At 32.3% G+C, this 18,078-nt stretch overlaps 1 protein-coding gene across 2 annotated transcripts in view; it reads right to left on the reverse strand.

The window, feature by feature from the left end:
* LOC140449846 (ATP-binding cassette sub-family C member 4-like) overlaps positions 1 to 18,078 on the reverse strand; it is a 94,572-nt gene that overhangs the window by 70,821 nt on the left and 5,673 nt on the right. For both annotated transcript variants that reach the window (XM_072543214.1, XM_072543213.1), the window contains exons 2-4: positions 15,215 to 15,448; positions 7,484 to 7,914; positions 1,109 to 1,265 (exon numbers count right to left, since the gene is read on the reverse strand). In XM_072543214.1, coding sequence (XP_072399315.1) covers positions 1,109 to 1,265; positions 7,484 to 7,914; positions 15,215 to 15,448 — 822 coding nt within the window. The remainder of the gene's footprint in view (positions 1 to 1,108; positions 1,266 to 7,483; positions 7,915 to 15,214; positions 15,449 to 18,078) is intronic.

Below are 18,078 nucleotides of genomic sequence, written 5' to 3' on the forward strand. Positions count from 1 at the left end.
TATCCAAATTGGATTGGAAGGGGAAGTATATTTTCATGGCCAGCTAGTTGGTGTACCAAACTCGACCAACCACGCGAGACGACATGAAACAGCGCATTATAAACGCAATAAATAGTATATCAACAGCTGAGATTAAAGCAGGTGTTATGTCTACGCGCGAAAGATTACATCTTTGTGTGGACAACGATGGAAAACAATTTGAACATTTAATTGGACATTAAGTTTTAATGATCGAGATATTTGTATGATCTTTCACATATTTAATTTTAAGTTATAATAAAGGGTGAGTAAATACTATACTTACTTATGTTTATGCGTTTTTATTCATATCTTGAGTTCGACAAAAGCTATCAACATGCGGTTTGCGCCATTTTGTAACGAATTTAATCCAATTCCATTATAATTTACAACAAATAGTTGTTTCCATTAAACATTTTGAAGAAAAACAAATTTTAATTGTTTCTATTCGAAAGTACTCTCTACCTATGACAATTAAAACTAAATACAATTGTTTTATAGTAGATATAAATTAAATCATCCACACTCTTTCTAATGACACTATTTTCTTAAAATCGGTTGATCCAAACCAAAGTTATAGGTATTTATCCACAAATACTTTCCCACTCTCCCCCACCCTTTATTTGAAAAAATAAAAAAGTACTTGAACAACTTTGTGCAGAATTTAGGCCTCTTTCTAGTTTACTTATTTAACACTTGGTATAATTGGGTATATTTCTCAAAAAACTGGTTTTTAAAGTTTTCTTCACAGGTTACGCCCCCTAGCGGTTAACCCAGAAACTTGAAAGTTATTTCCAGCGATTTTTCTTGGCCACTTTTACTAAGGAATTTTTTCTCCTAAAGTTATAACATGAATAGTTTTTGATATATAGCCGAGAGATCGGCTTATTGGACCACCCGATACATATAATTTGTATGTATATATACAAGTTTAGTGATAATGACGTAAGAAAGTTATAACCTTGTACACCTACTATTAAAATATTGTAAGCATCTTTTTAATAATTTTATGTAACGCTAATATTACTTACTATATCAAAATAAAAATATCGCATATAATGAATCAGTAACTTACATATAAAACAATTACCTTCTGGCCAATTTGATTAGCTTAGAGAAAGGTTTTTCCCAGCAGTACATCTTAATAACTCGGATTCCAGAAATAAGTTCATGCATTAATCGAACCCTTTCATCGGTTCTCAAAGCTGTTCTTAAACGAAGAACGGAAATTTTGTGGGCCAGCCAAACTAAAAATATAAATATGTAAAATAACTCATAAATAGACTTAGGCAAATATGCAAATTGCAGTTTTCCATATAATGCATAAAAATGTCAAATTTTGCATATTTTTATAAAAGTGAGCATAAAGTGCATATAATTTGAAGCATGAAAGACAGACACAGATAGCATGAAAATGCCAATATTTAATTTTGTTTTATAATCACTTGGTATTCAAATTCTTCGTATAGTAACTAATAAAAGACAGTGGCTTATAATTTTGTCCTGGAATAAAGGGGGTGTGTTTGCCAGTTTATGTCTCTAGGTAAAAATTTTTATTTTGACGGTCAGTTTCACTTGGTTTCACTTTCGTTGTAAAATTGGAGGCATAAACAACGTGTATTTCTAATTGTGAATAATTATTGTGCTTTGAAAATGCCGAAAATAAGCAATGTTTCAACTTGGATAAAACCTTACAAAGAGCTATCTATGGATATGGATAAAGTTTGTTGCTCATGTTGTGGCAAAACCGTAAGTACATTAGTATTACTTTTATTTTATTTTAAAAATTTACACGACAAACAAAGATTTTAAAATTGGAGATTATGTTTAAGAAAAGTACTGACACAAGGCTAGTTCGCAGTAAATCAATGTATTTTTTCTTTTTTTAAGTATTTTTTAAACTCTTTGTGATAAAAAATAGGATACCTATTTAAAATTCAAATCATTCACTAGTCTACTGAAAGGTCGCTAACCTTTTTGTTTCTAACAATAACATAGTTTGCTTTAATTTTGCTAAAAACAAAACATGTCATATATTCGACTTAATTAATTAAGTGCTTTTAATTTTTGTTCGCAGTATTTTTTCTTTAAATGTAAACAAAAGACCAACAGTATCTTGTAAATATTTGGGGGTTCTTCCTTCTTGCACAGTCATTTCTTGACATTTTCAAGATTACTACACCGATTTTTATTTGATTTAATTTAAATATTTTAATTGTTATGCAAAAACGGTTCATTTTTAGTTTATTTTTACAATCTTAGATTTTAAAAATGGGTAAAACTATAGAATATTTATATTCTTTTTCAGATTTCATCTGAAAAAAAAATTCAAATAGATCAGCATGTCAGAACAACAAAACATTTAGCTAAAAAAGTAAAAACCACATCCGGTGAAAAATATCAACCTTCAGTGTCCAAGTGCTTTCAATCAAGTTCCAAAAAACAAACCGAACAAGAAACCTTCCAATATACCGTTTTCAAAATTATCTAATGAAAACTTTAGTTCTTTTTTAAAAAAATATTGCAAACAAAACATTCCCAGTGAACGAACTCTAAACAGAAATAATGTCAATTTGTTATACTCCTTAGTTATCCACAACATAAAAGCCGAAATAGGTAATAATTACTTTTACATAATATGTGTGGACGAGACCACTGACTCGTCAGGAAGATACATTGTGCACTTATTGATTGGTGTACTGAGCGATGAAACCTTTCCAAAATCGTATTTAATTTCCTGAAAGCAAGTGGAAAAAAACGCAAAGCAACGCTCTAACAATATCACGGTTTCTACAAGAAGCATTAGCAAACTTTTTTCTTCCTGCTGCTGTGCCTAATGATAAATTATTGCTTATTTTATCTGGTGCCGCACCATATATGGTGAAAGCAGGACAAAATTTAAAAATATTTTATCCAAACTTAATACATGTCACTTGTTTAGCGCATGGAATAAACAGAGTTGCGGAGGAAGTAAGAAAAAAAATTCCACTAGTTAACAGTTTAATAGCGAGCGTCAAAAAGGTATTTATGAAATCACTTGTAAGAATACAATGTTACGTTATGTTATGTTATTGAGATATGCTTCCTGCTGTTCCACTGCCACCGCAACCCATTTTAACACGTTGGGGAACATGGTTGGAAGCAGCTAATTTCTATGCTGATCATTTTGTTGATTTAAAAAAAAATAATTAACCTTTTAACGGATGATAGTTGCCAATCTTTATTGGAAGCTAAGCAAGCCTTCCAAAATAACATCCTCCAACAGCAACTGTCATTCATAAAATCAAATTATAGTTTTGTCCAAAAAACTATAACTCAATTAGAATCCTCCAAATTATCATTGTTAGAGAGTACAGTTTTAATAAAAGAATTTAAGTCATTGTGTCAAAACGTTAAAGGTACTATTGGAAAGAAAATTTTTCAAAAATTTAAAGTAACCATGGAAAAAAATAGTGGTTACCAGGTTCTTTCTGAAGTGGTTCAAGTACTAACTGGGACATTTTCCGAACCACTTAATTTAGAACCATCTATTATAGTAAATTTGAAAAATGCCCCAGTTACATCAGTTGATGTCGAAAGAAGTTTTTCTAAATTCAATTCAATTTTTTTAAATTCAAAATATATTTGTTTTTCTTTTTCTTATTTTAATTCTTCTTCTTCTTTTTATGTAGACATGGCTGTGTCTGTTTTTCAATGTGCCTCTAGTAAGTTGTCGTTCAATCGTTTCGTGGTTTTCCTACTGATCGTCTTCCTATTGGGGAACCGTTTCTTGCCGTCTTTACTAATCGATTTTTTGTCATTCGGCTTATATGATCGTTCCGTTCTACTCTTCTATTCCTTACCCTGTCCTTGATGTTCTCCACCTTGCATTTACGTCGTATATCTGTAGTTCTGCTCTGCCCCATTGTGTATTACCATTAATTTTGTGTGTTTTCATCTTTGCGCTATTTCTAACATCCTTTTTGTCCCCTCTGTGTCAGGTCGTGTTTCTGCAGCGTATATCATTATTGGTCTGATGACTGTTTTTCTCCCATTTGGTATTCTTTTTTAGTTTCTACTTTTTTATTATTTCAGCTTCATAATTCTTCAGCTTCAGCTTTTATAATTTCATTTCCAGCTTCAATAGGGCCGCTTAGTTCTTCTTTTACTTTTACTTTAATTGTGTTGTTTTGGCAGATATTTTTAGATAGTAGATGGTAGATAGAGATAGGCATTAGGATGCTTGATCTCCATTCTTGAGGAATTCTGTTTTGTTCTATTATTTTTTGGATTAGTTTTAATAGCTGTTTGGTCAGATCTGATCCTCCGTACTTAAGGAAGTCGTTCGGTATTCTGTCCTCTACTGGTGGTTTTCTATTCTTTAATTTAGTTAATGCTTTCTTTACCTCTTCCTCCTCAATATTTATTTCTTCTTTTGTCGTCACCTCTTGTATTGGTGGTTCATTATCGTCACCTTTAGCAAATAGGATTCGAAAGTAGTCTACCCATGTTTACTTCTGAATGTGTTTCGTTTTTATTAGTTTATTTATCTCTTTTCTTTGTCCTTCGCATTCTCCATATTTCTTTCTGTGTTCCGTAGAAGTCGTGTTCCATTTGTTTTGGGAAGCTCTACCAGTGTTCCCTTTTTAGTTGTCTAACTAAACTATTCGTTTCATTTCTGATTCATTTATAGTGGTTATATGCCTGTTGTGTTTGTACACAACAATTTATAACAATATGCTAACCAATATATTTGTTAGAACAGTATATTTTTTAAACAAGTTACGTTTGTTTTTATATTAAATTATTGCGTGATCATAAGAAAAATGTGGGTGGTCGCATATATCAAAAGTCGCATGTATGAAAAGTATAATAAAAATTTATTATAACAACACGAAATATTCTTGACTTCTGAGGCAATGCGTCCGCTCGACATTCGGCAAATGTTACCGATTCATTCTTCTCGAATATATGTTTCATACATAGTACAATGAACAGAAGGTATGATATTGCGCGTGACAATTGACAGCTGACCCAGGCGTGTGACGTAGTCAAGAACGCTCGAACCCATGGTACAATGAATATAACAAAAGAACCAGTTCCATTAATTGAATCTTCTGAAGATAGTATTGTAGAACATGACTCCTGTGATATGCATAAAAAGAGTTTGAGTATTTCTACGATACAGAAGATGTTAACAGATAAGGACATACCGTAGACCGTAATAAGGCCAATAGTGATGTATGCTTCTGAAAAATGGGTCACCACAAAAAAACACCAGGAGTTTTATTAGTTTGGGAGTTCAAAATCTTGTGGCAACATATTAGAGATAACTAAGGTTCAAAGACTTAGATGGTTGGGCCATGTGCAGAGAATGATTCCATCTAGAATTCACAGAATGGTACTACCTAGTGCATTGGCAGGCAAAAGGCGAAGAGGAAGACCGAGGTCAAGATGGAGCAACGAAGTTAAAGAAGATATCAGAAGACTTAACGTAACAAACTGGGAAAGAAAATGGAGTGACAAAGTACATCAGCCATGCGCCTACTAGGGTCGTAGTGCTTACTACTCTGCTGCGTCTTGGAAGAGTTGCTTCCTAAGACGGAAAAGATTTATTTCACGTTCAGAGCGTTTGCGAGTTCTGATGAGGCCTATTGGGCCGAAATACGTATAAAAGGATTTTGTTTTGGTCATCTTTTATAATATTTTTTTTATTTTTTCGTATTAAAAGGTTTATTACATGATTGGTGTGTTCACAAATTGCTTACAAGTTTCATCTTAATTCTATGGTTAGTACATTATATTGTTTAAAGTTTATATTTATAATTTCTCATTAACTGATAAATATAATTAGATTTCTACGTTTCCAGAGAAAATTAATTCATTTATGTGAAATGGGAAACAGACATTTAGTTTTCGTAAGTTTTCATAAAAACATGTAATATTTCCTTGTTGGGTTACACATTCTAATAAGATATGTGTTAAATCTCCATATTTACCACAATTACAGTTTGGAGTGTCTGCTAGATTCATTTTGTACATTTTTGAAGGTGTTAGAGCATGATTTGACCTTAGCCTATTGATATTTTTAATAAAACTTCTGTTGGACTCTGAATAAAACCACGTTTTTTTAAGAAGTGTGGGTTGCCAATATTTAAAGGATGACTGTCTTTCGGATTCCGTATAATTGGCTTTCCATTTTAATTTGAGCCGATGTTTACTAGATAAATATATATCTAGTAGAATATAATAGAAAATATCCGGTAGAATATTTTTATCTATGGTTTCTCTGCTTGATAATGCTTCTTTTGCCAAAGCTTCTGCTATTATATTACCCTTTATCCCAGAATGGCCTTTGATCCATGCAATAATAACTTCTCTTCCGAGCTTTGAAACCTTGTAGTACAATTTTAAAATCTCTATATCAAGATGAGTCAATTGCTTGAATTTATTCAAGATAATTTTATGTGTGAAAATTAGAAAATATGTCATTTAAAACATTGTGCAATATTGTGTACAATATACTCATAGTCGATGGCCAGCTAGCTCATTCGATCTAAATAAAGTTGACTTTATCATTATTTATTTTAATTTTTTGTTTAGTTCAGTATATACGAACAAATTTTGTGTACCTACATTACAAAGTAATTATTAACAAATTAAGAAGTGGGAATACCTTGTATATTTGAAAATAATTTTAAAATTTTTAGCTGTACTCGACTAATTTTTATGTAGATACCACTTTTTTGTATTTTTTAAACATCTGAAATATCGATCTCTGGAGTAGAAGTTGATCAACCTGTACCTATGTGTAATAAAAGATAATTAAAACTTGTTTTATAAAGGATATCTATGTGAACAAAATAACTGTACCAAAAATAAATAAAATTTAATTAACTTCAAAATATTATTTATGACTAAATATTATAATAACACAACTTTATCACATCTTTATAATTACTATAATTAAATTGGCCAAATTATACAAAAAAACTTGAAATTAAAAGTCTTTCCTATTATACAACTACATTCAAATGTTGCGTGAAGAAGCGTTCTTGGCTACGTCATTCGCGAAGCGAACCGATTTTGCAACATTATGTATCATAGCTTGTGTTCATTGTATCATGTGTTTCATATATAATAAGCTGCGGCGACGGAGCATTATGTCAGTATTTTATTAAGTTACGGTAAGTAGTGTAAGTTATTAATATTTAAAATGCCCAGTGAGTGCAGCTAAAAAAAGTAAAACGTACCATTTCAATAATTATTGGAGGAAGAATTTTTGTTTATGTTCAAGGAGGAGTACATTTATAGGGCTTGAGTGTTCAAAGTGAGTACGAATTGTAAATTAAAGTTATTTTTCTGTTAATCTCAAACTTTACCACCGTCGTCAATTTATTGTAAGTTTTATGTACAACTGGAATAAAATGTTATTGTTTTCATTACAAGAATGTATTGTTAAATAAATGAGATAATTTACACTTACTTTGGAGAGGAACGAAAAGCACCAAAAAAGAAACTCCACATAAGGCCCCCATTCCGATTTCCCTATACAGTAGCCCAGTTCCTACAGCTACTTGAATAGGTCCTATCCATGCAAAATGAACTATGTCGAAAACTTCGTCAAACTTACTAACATCATTTGATAACAAGTTCACTAGCTGTCCGACAGTTGTATTTATTAGAGCAGCATGGCTAAATTTCAGTACTTTTCGGTACATCAACGAACTGCAAGCAACTCTAATTTTCATGGCTATATGCTGGAGTCCCATATATGCTGAATGAATCAGAAGTGCATCTGTAAACATACAAATCACAAGTCCGCCAGCGTAAAAGTAAGCTTCTGGTTTTGAGAGTCTTGCTGGAGAAGCCTCGAAGAAAGTGACCAGTTTTCCTATGCACAAAGGAATTACGACTCTAAAATATAAAGTTGTAGTTAAAAATACACTTTTGAAAGTCTTATTTAATTATTATTTTAATATTTGTGATTTGTGTTAATCTTAAAGGTTCTAAACTAGATGATAGAGATTTAAGGTAGGAGCTTTAAATAGTGGATGGTTGTAATATATAGAGAAACTGCTACATTAGGGCAACGAAACAAATATAGTACAATCATGAGAGGAAAAGAAGAAAGCAAATCTTAGAAAAATGGCTCTACAACCCAATTCGAGCCATGGCCTCTCTCAGCAAACCTCTCCATTTGTAATGGTCTGTAACCAATTATCGGTATCCCAATAGGTCTCTTCCTCTGCATTTTTGCATTCAACATTTTGTTGGAAGCCTGTTTTCTTCCATCCTAAATAGATGGCCTGCCCATTAAAGACTCTGTAGGCAGATATACTGAGATAAAGTGATTTTTTAAATATCATAATATAAGGTGAAGTGTGGTATATGTGATAATGGGGCAATTGTAATAGTGCATTTAAAAATGGCTATTTAAATAATTACTAGTATGCCACCTATTAGAAGGAACCTGAAATATGTTAGTCTAGTGAGCCACCACTAGAAACTACGTAAATCCAAAAACAGATTTTAGTTGAGTAGGGATAGCCGACGAGTGTGTTCGAATTCAACACAGAATTTGTTATACATTTACCCCGTTCGTGAAGTATTATATTATTTTTTCGGTAAGTAAGACTATTATTATAATTTTAATTGACATAGCAGTTTATTCTAGTTTGGGAGAACATTATGGTGTATGTTATTTAAATAAAAACTTAACATTAACCTCAAATTTTTGTTATAACACATTTGCCCCTTGGAATTTTGTTGTTGGGGTAAATGTATTATTACACATTGGGGCAAATGTGTCATTAGTATATTACATTTACCCCGTTTATATAACTTCTTGAATTTAAAATTTAAACAGTGGTAGGGCAAGTTTTACAAGGTTTATTTTTTGTTATAGATACCATGGTTCGCTGCTACAAAAGAAAAACTTCAAATGAAGGAAAATATTCTGCAGCTGATCTCAACGCTGCAATGTTTGATGTTTTAGCAGGTTAAACATCAATTTATAAGGCCGCAAAATGATATAAAATACCATATTATGTGACTCTACATTCGGGTGTAAAAGGTAAACGGGGAGCAGTAAAAGCAACTAAAGGACGTCCAACGTCAATTTCTACTGCTGACGAAGTTAGATTAGCCAATGGTCTAAAAACGATGGAGAAATGGGGATACGGCCTATCAAGAAAAGAAGTATTACAAATTGTAGGAAACTTTGTAAAGACTAACCATATTGAAACTAATTTTAAGGATGGAGTTCCAGACGAAGATTGGTTTTTGGGGTTTAAACAGAGGTATAGATTAAGTATTAAAGTTCCACAAAACGTGGAATACTCTCGAAAAAAGGCTCTTGATTCTTTTATAATATACCAATTTTATGATTTACTAAAATCAATAATGGACGAATATGGTCTTCAGGACAAACCTGAGAGAATCTGGAATTTGGACGAGAGTAGCTTGAGCATTGACCCCAGGAAGACAAAAGTTGTGGGAGGTATAAATACACCTTCATTGAGAATAATAAGTTCTCCTGGTAAAGAAAATACCGCAATTGCTCTTATGTGTAATGCAACTGGCCAAAAAGCTCCACCATTAATAATTTATAAAGGTTTGCACTTATAGGATCAATGGATAGCTCCACCAGGTACTGTTGAGGGTACTGTTTATGCAGCGACAAAAAAAAGGTTGGATAGAAGAAGCCGTTTTTAAAAAGTACTTCATAAACACTATAATTCCATCACTTCCATCTGGAAGACCAATATTAATTATTTATGATGGACATTCCACTCATATGAATATCGAGACATTAGAAGCCGCTATGCGAGAACATATTAATTCTAAAACTGCCACCCTATTCCAGCCACCTTTTACAGCCACTAGACCTGGCTGTTTTTAAATCCTTTAAAGTTAAATGGGATGAAAAACTTGTTGCCTGGCAGCGGCAGCATGTAGGCCAAAAATTACTAAAACAAATATTTTCCCAATTTTTGTGTACAACTTGGAAACTCCGTGAACTCCGAAGTAATTATCAACGGCTTTAAAAAAGGCGGAATCATTCCTTTGCTTGCTTAATAAGTGAAAGATGATAAAACATTCCAGATTATCTATACACGAAAATGGTAATAAAGTATTGGTGCCAACTAAAGAAACTCAAGAAGTATTTTATCAAAACAAAGAACCTACGCCTGATGCCCTAATCGAAACTACCACTTCCGATAAAGTAAAAAATATCTCTGGAAATGTCGACGAACTTGAATCAATTCCATGTACAAGTTTACCTGAAAATTGAAGATTTATTGTTATCAACAGTAAAACAACTTCCAAACGCACCAACCAAAAATAAGAAACGGTTATGCCCTGGATCTGAAGTATTGACATCACAACAAGCTATTGATGTTTTAAAACAGAAATCTCAACAAAAAGGAAACGGTACTAAAATTCATAAGATTACTAAGGCAAAGAACAAAAAAAGAAATAAACGAGAGTCATTATCATTTAGCAGCAGCGAAGACGATGAGTCAATGTCCCCAATATTCATGGATTCTGATAACACCGACGAATTTCTGGATACACTTTTGGAATCAGAGCCAGAGGTAGAAATAGCTGCAAATGATGACGAGGAAGATAAAGAGAATTTGAATTCAACAAAAAGTGTGAATGTATATGTCGGATGTTGGGTATTGGTAAAATATTGCCCAAAAAAGATAAACAAGCATTATGTGGGAATTGTATCAGAAAATATGAATGATGAGTAGATAGTTAAATTTACACGACCTCGAGGAAACAAATTTGTATGGCCAATAAATCCTGACATTGATACTGTACTACAACAGGATATTATAAAAGTACTACCAGATCCTATCGTCGACAGACGTGGAATGTACGAATTTCCAGTTACCTTTAAAGGCGTTAACATTCAACTTGGAGTGTTTGTTTAATTTTATTATATTTTTATTTCCTTTGTTCTGACATTGTTTTCGAAAATTTTAAATTCTTTTGTATTTTTTCAACACAATAAATTCTAAAAAAACACAAGTAGAGAGCTTGAAATACATTTTTATACAATAACCCCAGACTATCAAATATAATATTTACTACAAAAATGTAAACTTTCTTCACATTTGCCCCGGTCCCTGGGGTAAATGTGATATATTGATATGATTTTAAAAAACATCATGCAACATTAACAACACTAAAGATTATTTAATTTTTTTCTACACAATGAATACAAAACCGTTCAAAATGTATATGATTTTTTTGATAAATTTTTGAAACGTTTCTTTACAGTGTTACAATAAATGAAAGTTGAACTAATCAAAAAGTAGATCACATTTACCCCACTTCACCTTACTTCATAATTATATCTGATTCGCTACCTCTTGTTATTATTTATAGGGCCTATTAATCGTCTCAGTCCTTTATTTCAAATATGTCCATGCGGTTTACAAGTTTTGTGAAATTGTTTACAAGATTATGGTCTTGTAAATTCGCATCTTAGTCTTTTGATGTACGTCTCGTGATTTAAATATCTAGTTTATAACAAAATATGCTGTATTGGTCAGGATGATTCTTCTGCTAGGCTCTGCATTCTCAATATTGTCCTTTGTGATATTAACTCCTACATAGATAAAGCTATCTACTTATGTTGCTCTTTCAAATCGATTTTGTACTAGGATTTTAGTCTTTTTTGTGGTGTTGATAGATCTATTTGTTTAGAATGTGATTTATGTAAGTTTCTGTGACCGATTTATTAATAAGTGTATTGTTTTGACCTTCTGAAATTTTTCTAACTACGTATTATAATTCTAAATTAAACAGTATTGGTGCCAGCCTATCACTACGTATTAATCCTTTTGGTTTTTGAAATATATCTGTCATGTCACGTTGTATTTATACCTGAGCCACTGTGTTCATCATCGTCATTCAGATGACCCTAACTAGTTTGGACGTTACTTCAAATTCACTTAATATTGTATACAGGGTGTTTCAAAAAAAGGTAACCCCGTCTCTAGGGTAGGTAAAAAACTGAAAAATAATTGGGGTTTGCTTAGTAAAAAATTGTTGTAACGCCATCCGTTTTCAAGATACAGGGCGTTGAAGAAAAAAAATTTTACGCATTTTTACGCATAGAGGGCGCTAGTTACACGGATCGGACTAAGTATTAGTCAATATAACTCTTTTAAGAGTATAATTATTAATCAAAATTTTAAGTAAACTTATACATCATTCAATTTTACACGAAAAAGGTACTCTTGGTAAAACTCGATACTGTGTACCGTTTTCGGAATATTTTGATTTAAAAATTATGAAGTAATAATTGACGCTGGTAGTAATGATAAAGTTCTAATAGGTATACCTCTATTTTCACCAAGTGTGCCATGGAAATCTGACATTTATTGATTGTTATGGCAATAAAGCAACAATAATTAGAGTTTTGAAACCTTGTTATTTGTAAAATCAAATCAAAATGTACTCAAATGTTGAATACACTGACATGTTATTAACCTTAGGCGAATGTTTAGGATGTTCTAGTGCAGCTGTGATACGTTATGCAGAAAAGTTTCCTAGAAGAAACTTACCAAGTAAAAAAACATTTAGAGCCGTTGAACGACGTTGTCGAGAAACTGGGAATGTGAGACCAAATAAAATAAATTCTTACCCCAACTACTTATAAATCTTTACCGACGCCTCTAAAACCCAAAATGGACATGCTGCTGCTTACTATTCTGATGAAGAAAACTCCTACAGCATACTCTTACCTACAAATTGTAGTATACTCACAGGTGAAACCACAGCTATATTCAAAGCCTTAACTTTTTTCAAAACGAGTAACAATATGAAGTGCGTCATCATTACAGATTCACTTAATGCGTTATTGAAATTAAAGCAAATTTATACAACAAATCCCATTATACAAGCAATAAAAAATGAATTAGGAACACCTCATTCCATGGGAAAGGACATAGCTTTCATTTGGGTACCCTCGCATACTGGAATCTGGGGAAATGAAAAAGCAGATCAACTAGCAACTACAAGCCGTATCAACTTAGAAGATACTACAAAAATGACAAAATATCCTTATTGTGACATGAAACATCTGATTAAAGATCATTGCAGTAACATTTGGCAAAATTACTGGGAAAATTCAGTAACCAAATTAAACCCAATATGCCCAAAGGTGAACAGCTCTTTGAATAACCCCACAAGTAGACGAGATCAAGTAATTATAAACCGTTTAAGAATTGGTCATACTGCTGTCACACACAAATTTTTAATCAATAAAGATCCACCGCCAATTTGCAATAACTGCTCCACTTCATTGACAGTGAAACACTTCCTACTTGACTGCCCATGTTTCCAAAATCAAAGAAGAATGCATGGAATTCCAAACGACCTCAAATCCATCTTGACAGATAAAAATTTAAATGTATTAAGTCATTAGAAGATATAAAATTGTATAATACTATTTAATGTACATAATTGTATTAAAAGTATTGTGTTTGTCATCCCACTAATAACCCTGCGTGGTTGATGTGGTATAAGTGTTTTAAATAAAAAAAAAATAAATTCAGGTAGACCAAGAACAACAAGAACAATTAATAAAGAAAATAATATTTTAAATTTACTTGATCAAGATCCAACAGTTAGCGTAAGGAATATAGCAAGACAAACAAATACTTCTTCTTCAAGTACTTGGCGGATACTGAAAGAACAGCAATTACATCCTTATCATTACAGACAAGTCCAAGAGCTCTTGCCATATGATCTACCGGTTAGAGTGGATTTTTGTGAAACATTGCAACAAAGGACAGCCCACAATCCAAATTTTTTAAAATGCATTCTTTTTACGGACGAGGCCACCTTTACGCGACAAGGTATGTTTAACTCCCATAATGCACACTACTGGTGTGATGAGAATCCACGAGTCAAAAGGGTATCACATTACCAACACTCATTTAAAGTTAATGTTTGGGCAGCAACTTTAGGTAACAAATTAATAGGTTATCATATTCTACCTGGAAATTTAAATGGTGATATGTATCTTGATTTTTTAAACAATTCCTTATTCGAGATATTAGAAGATTTAACGCTAAATGAGCGAAGATCTTTATTTTTTATACACGATGGAGCTCCACCACACTTTGATAGAAGGTGTCGTAATTGGTTGAGTAATCATTTTCCGAATCGATGGATTGGTAGAGGTGCAGAAGCTCCGATTCATTGGCCTTCTCGGTCATGCGATTTTAACCCTTTGGACTACGCAGTTTGGTCGTATATTAAGGAAAACGTCTATGCTACAGAGGTAAATTCACGCCAAGAATTGGAAGAAAGAATTCAACGTCAATTTAATGACGTCATAGCTGATCCCCTACCGTGTATAAGGTTAATGGAATCTTTAGAAAAAAGAATAGACTTGTGTATTCGCGAAAACGGAGGGCATTTTGAACACTTACTGTAATTGAATTTAATTTTATGTTCTTAGTCATTAATTTAATTTTCTTCTTGTGAGTTTTGTTTAATTACTAACTATTTTATACCAGCATCAATTATTCATAATTTTAAATTCAAAATATTCCGAAAACGGTACACAGTATCGAGTTTTACCAAGAGTACCTTTTTCGTGTAAAATTGAATGATGTTTAAGTTTACTTGAAATTTTGATTAATAATTATACTCTTAAAAAAGTTATATTGACTAATACTTAGTACGATCCGTGTAACTAGCGCCCTCTATGAGAATCAGATATAAAAACAAATTCATGGCATGTATCAGCTTCCAAAACATATTCGTGTAAAATTTCATTACAATGTTGCCAGTAGTTTCGGCAAAATCGTAAAAAATTCGTAAAATTTTTTTTCTTCAACGCCCTGTATCTTGAAAACGGATGGCGTTATAAAAATTTTTTACAAAGCAAACCCCAATTATTTTTCAGTTTTTTACCTACCCTAGAGACGTGGTTACCTTTTTTGAAACACCCCGTATAAATGTGCCCTGTCATATGTTTATTTAAAGTCGACGAAAATATTATAGACATATATGTCATGTTCCCAGGCGTTGTTTAAAATTCGCTTAACTATGAATATTTGGTCAATGGTTGATTAAAAGTACTAGTGGATAAAACTGAAAAAGATACACAGAAAATAGAAACAAAATCCAAAGCAACCCGAAACCCTTGATCTGAAGTTCACATACCACTGTTAATACTTACATTAACATTAACTGATCTACCAGCTTTATAACACCAAATAACACAAACTTAAATCCAAACATCCTAAACAACGCTCTATGCAATGCAGTTCTTTTATGTTTAACGAATTCTTCTTTCCAAGTTTTTTCTAACTGAGCGCCTAGAATGCTTGAAGTATGTTCTTTCAATGGTCTAAATAGATCTTCATCTGAGAATTCATATTGATAAGTTTTCTTAAATATAGGAAACATATATCTGCAACAAATAACATTATATAAGGATTACAATAAAATTAAATATTAATATTAGCTATATTTAATTACGCTGTTACTCTTAAAATGTTTTTTTTATGACGGTCTGATCCAAACTGGACCTGGAGAGGAAAAGCAGGACTGTTTAATTCACGACGACCTATTCTCCGTTCACAAATTGTTGAGAGCACGAAATGTGCCTCAAACTCATAAAACGATCGTAAATCATAGGCGTTCCTGAGGTGTTTATTCATTAAATAATAATATAATGTTTTAATATTGTTATATATAATATTAATAATATTTTAAGACTAATATATTTAGCAAATAATAGACGGTTGAAGCGTAGCACTGGCCATGTTACCTTCCTTGTATACCGTAGGCCCTAGATATAGCAGACTACCCTGCTATACTCCCAAAGCCGCGACAGCGGTATAAAACGGGAGACTATTATATTTATTTAGCAAAAAAACAATTAAAACTTTCACGTCTAATGTTATGTACGTATATTATATTAATAAAAATAAGAATTTAACCATTAACAATTTTGTAAATAAGAATACCTTATCTCTTTGGATATTCCAATACTAATCTTCGCGTTTAATCACTTTACTAGAAAACCTGGAATTCATATCTGAAGGTACTATTCGTTGCAAGATAATTAGGATGGAATTCCCCAGATTTTTAATAACATAATGGGTATAAAGATGCCGGCTTTGGCCACGTGCCTCGTCTGTTCAGTTTATATTCGAAACTTTACTTGAAAGGGTGAAGTTATTACGAACGAAAACAATTTTTTTGTTTAGTACGTTTTTGATCGCATGTAATTTACGGCTCGTCGGTGTTTCCGCGTCTACGGCAGTAATTGGCGTCTCGAATATTTCTTTTGCGAATTATATGCAGTGCGTGAGTGGCTCAAAAGGTCGCCCGTCAAAATGTTGAATGTGTTTTAAATGTATCCATTTTTTTTTCAAATCCTGAGAAAACTAAAAAGCATTTTTGAAAAATTTAAAGACAGAATGAAATATTTATTAGAATAAATAAAAAGTTTCTTTTGCATGCAATATTTTCAATTAAAAATTACACTATATTTTTTCTTTTATTTTCACCCCTGTTACATAACATATTAAAATAAACATTGTAGAAGTTTTCTGCCCTCAGTAATAATGTAATCTTTCATTCTGCGTTTAAATTTTTCAAAAATATTTATTAGGTTTCTCCGGATTCAAAAATAATGGATACATTTAAAACACATTGGAAATTTCGCCAGGCGACATTTGGCGCCTTTCCCCTTAATTAAATAAATGTATCTTTTACAAATGGCAAGAAACTTTTTATTTTTGAATAAAATAAATAAGTTTTATTAAAAAATACAATTTAAAAAATATATTTATTTAGTTCAAATAAATGTTTCAATCATATACTCTACGACACTGGTCGGTCATTTGTAACCATTCAAAATACCCTCGTAATAGGATTATAAGGTATTGTATTCCTTCAGATACAAGGTGGGTTAGTCGAAAACATCTTAAACCGTCAGTTTCAAGTTGGTTTTTACTATTATACCGTATTACCTATCCTCTCTGTATTTCAGTTCTCTAATTAGGGTTAAACTTGTAGTGAGCTATCGACAAATTGTGAACCGATTATAGCAAACAATTTGCGGATCTGCACATGGAAAGTACGAACCATTTATGTCCCAAACGCTCTTAAATTGCTGACACAAAAACTGTATAAAATAAAAGTCGGTGTAACAGCGATTCAAGAGATGAGATGGACTGGTTCAAGAATTGATGAGAATAGAGACTGCAATATATAATATAGTAGACATATCACACGACACGGGTTTGACCGTGGTTGTTTAGTCAGTAAAAAAGCAAAGTAATTAGTCGTTAACTTTAAACCCATAAACAGCAGAATATGTTATCTACGTCTGAAAGGAAAATTCTTTAATTATAGATTACTTAGTATACACGCACCTACGGAAGAAAAGGAAGACGACGAAAAAGAAGAATTCTACGACGCTCTAGACAAAGAATATGATCTATGTTTTTTCGTATGCCCTTCTGACAAGTTTATCAGCTCTTTCATTATCGTGTATCCTCCGGGGACCTGAAAACCATACAGGGTGACAATCATGTTCCGTGAGTCTTATCGGGATTCTCACATTAGCACAAAGTCCACCTTAGAGCTTATAGAAGCTTTAATATCTGCAACCCGCACAGTGAAAAGTTACAAAAATAGCTACCTTGAATATAGAAGCATATTCTAACCTCTAGTTAATTTGAAATTTCCTTCTTCTTCTTCTTCTTCTTTTTTTGGGCTATGTTCTAGACAATTTACCCAGTTTACTTCGAGGGTAGACACTTTTTGTCTTGCTTCAGCAATCAGTGTCTACCTACACTTATATTCTTCCTTTGTTTGTTTAAGGTTATTCTACATGTATACTTGTGCTGGTTTTTTTTTTTTTTCTTCACAGGCTAAAATATTAGTAATATAACACAACAAAGGTATAAACTTTTCTCGCTCGGGGGTAGCGTCCAAGCTTTGCACACACCAGAAATGCTACTTTATAATTTAATATTAAAGGTAGAAATAAAGTTGCATAAGGTGTTGATTGTATTTTCATTAATA

The sequence above is a fragment of the Diabrotica undecimpunctata genome, chromosome 9 (assembly GCF_040954645.1).
Source record: "Diabrotica undecimpunctata isolate CICGRU chromosome 9, icDiaUnde3, whole genome shotgun sequence".
Lineage (NCBI taxonomy): Eukaryota > Metazoa > Arthropoda > Insecta > Coleoptera > Chrysomelidae > Diabrotica > Diabrotica undecimpunctata.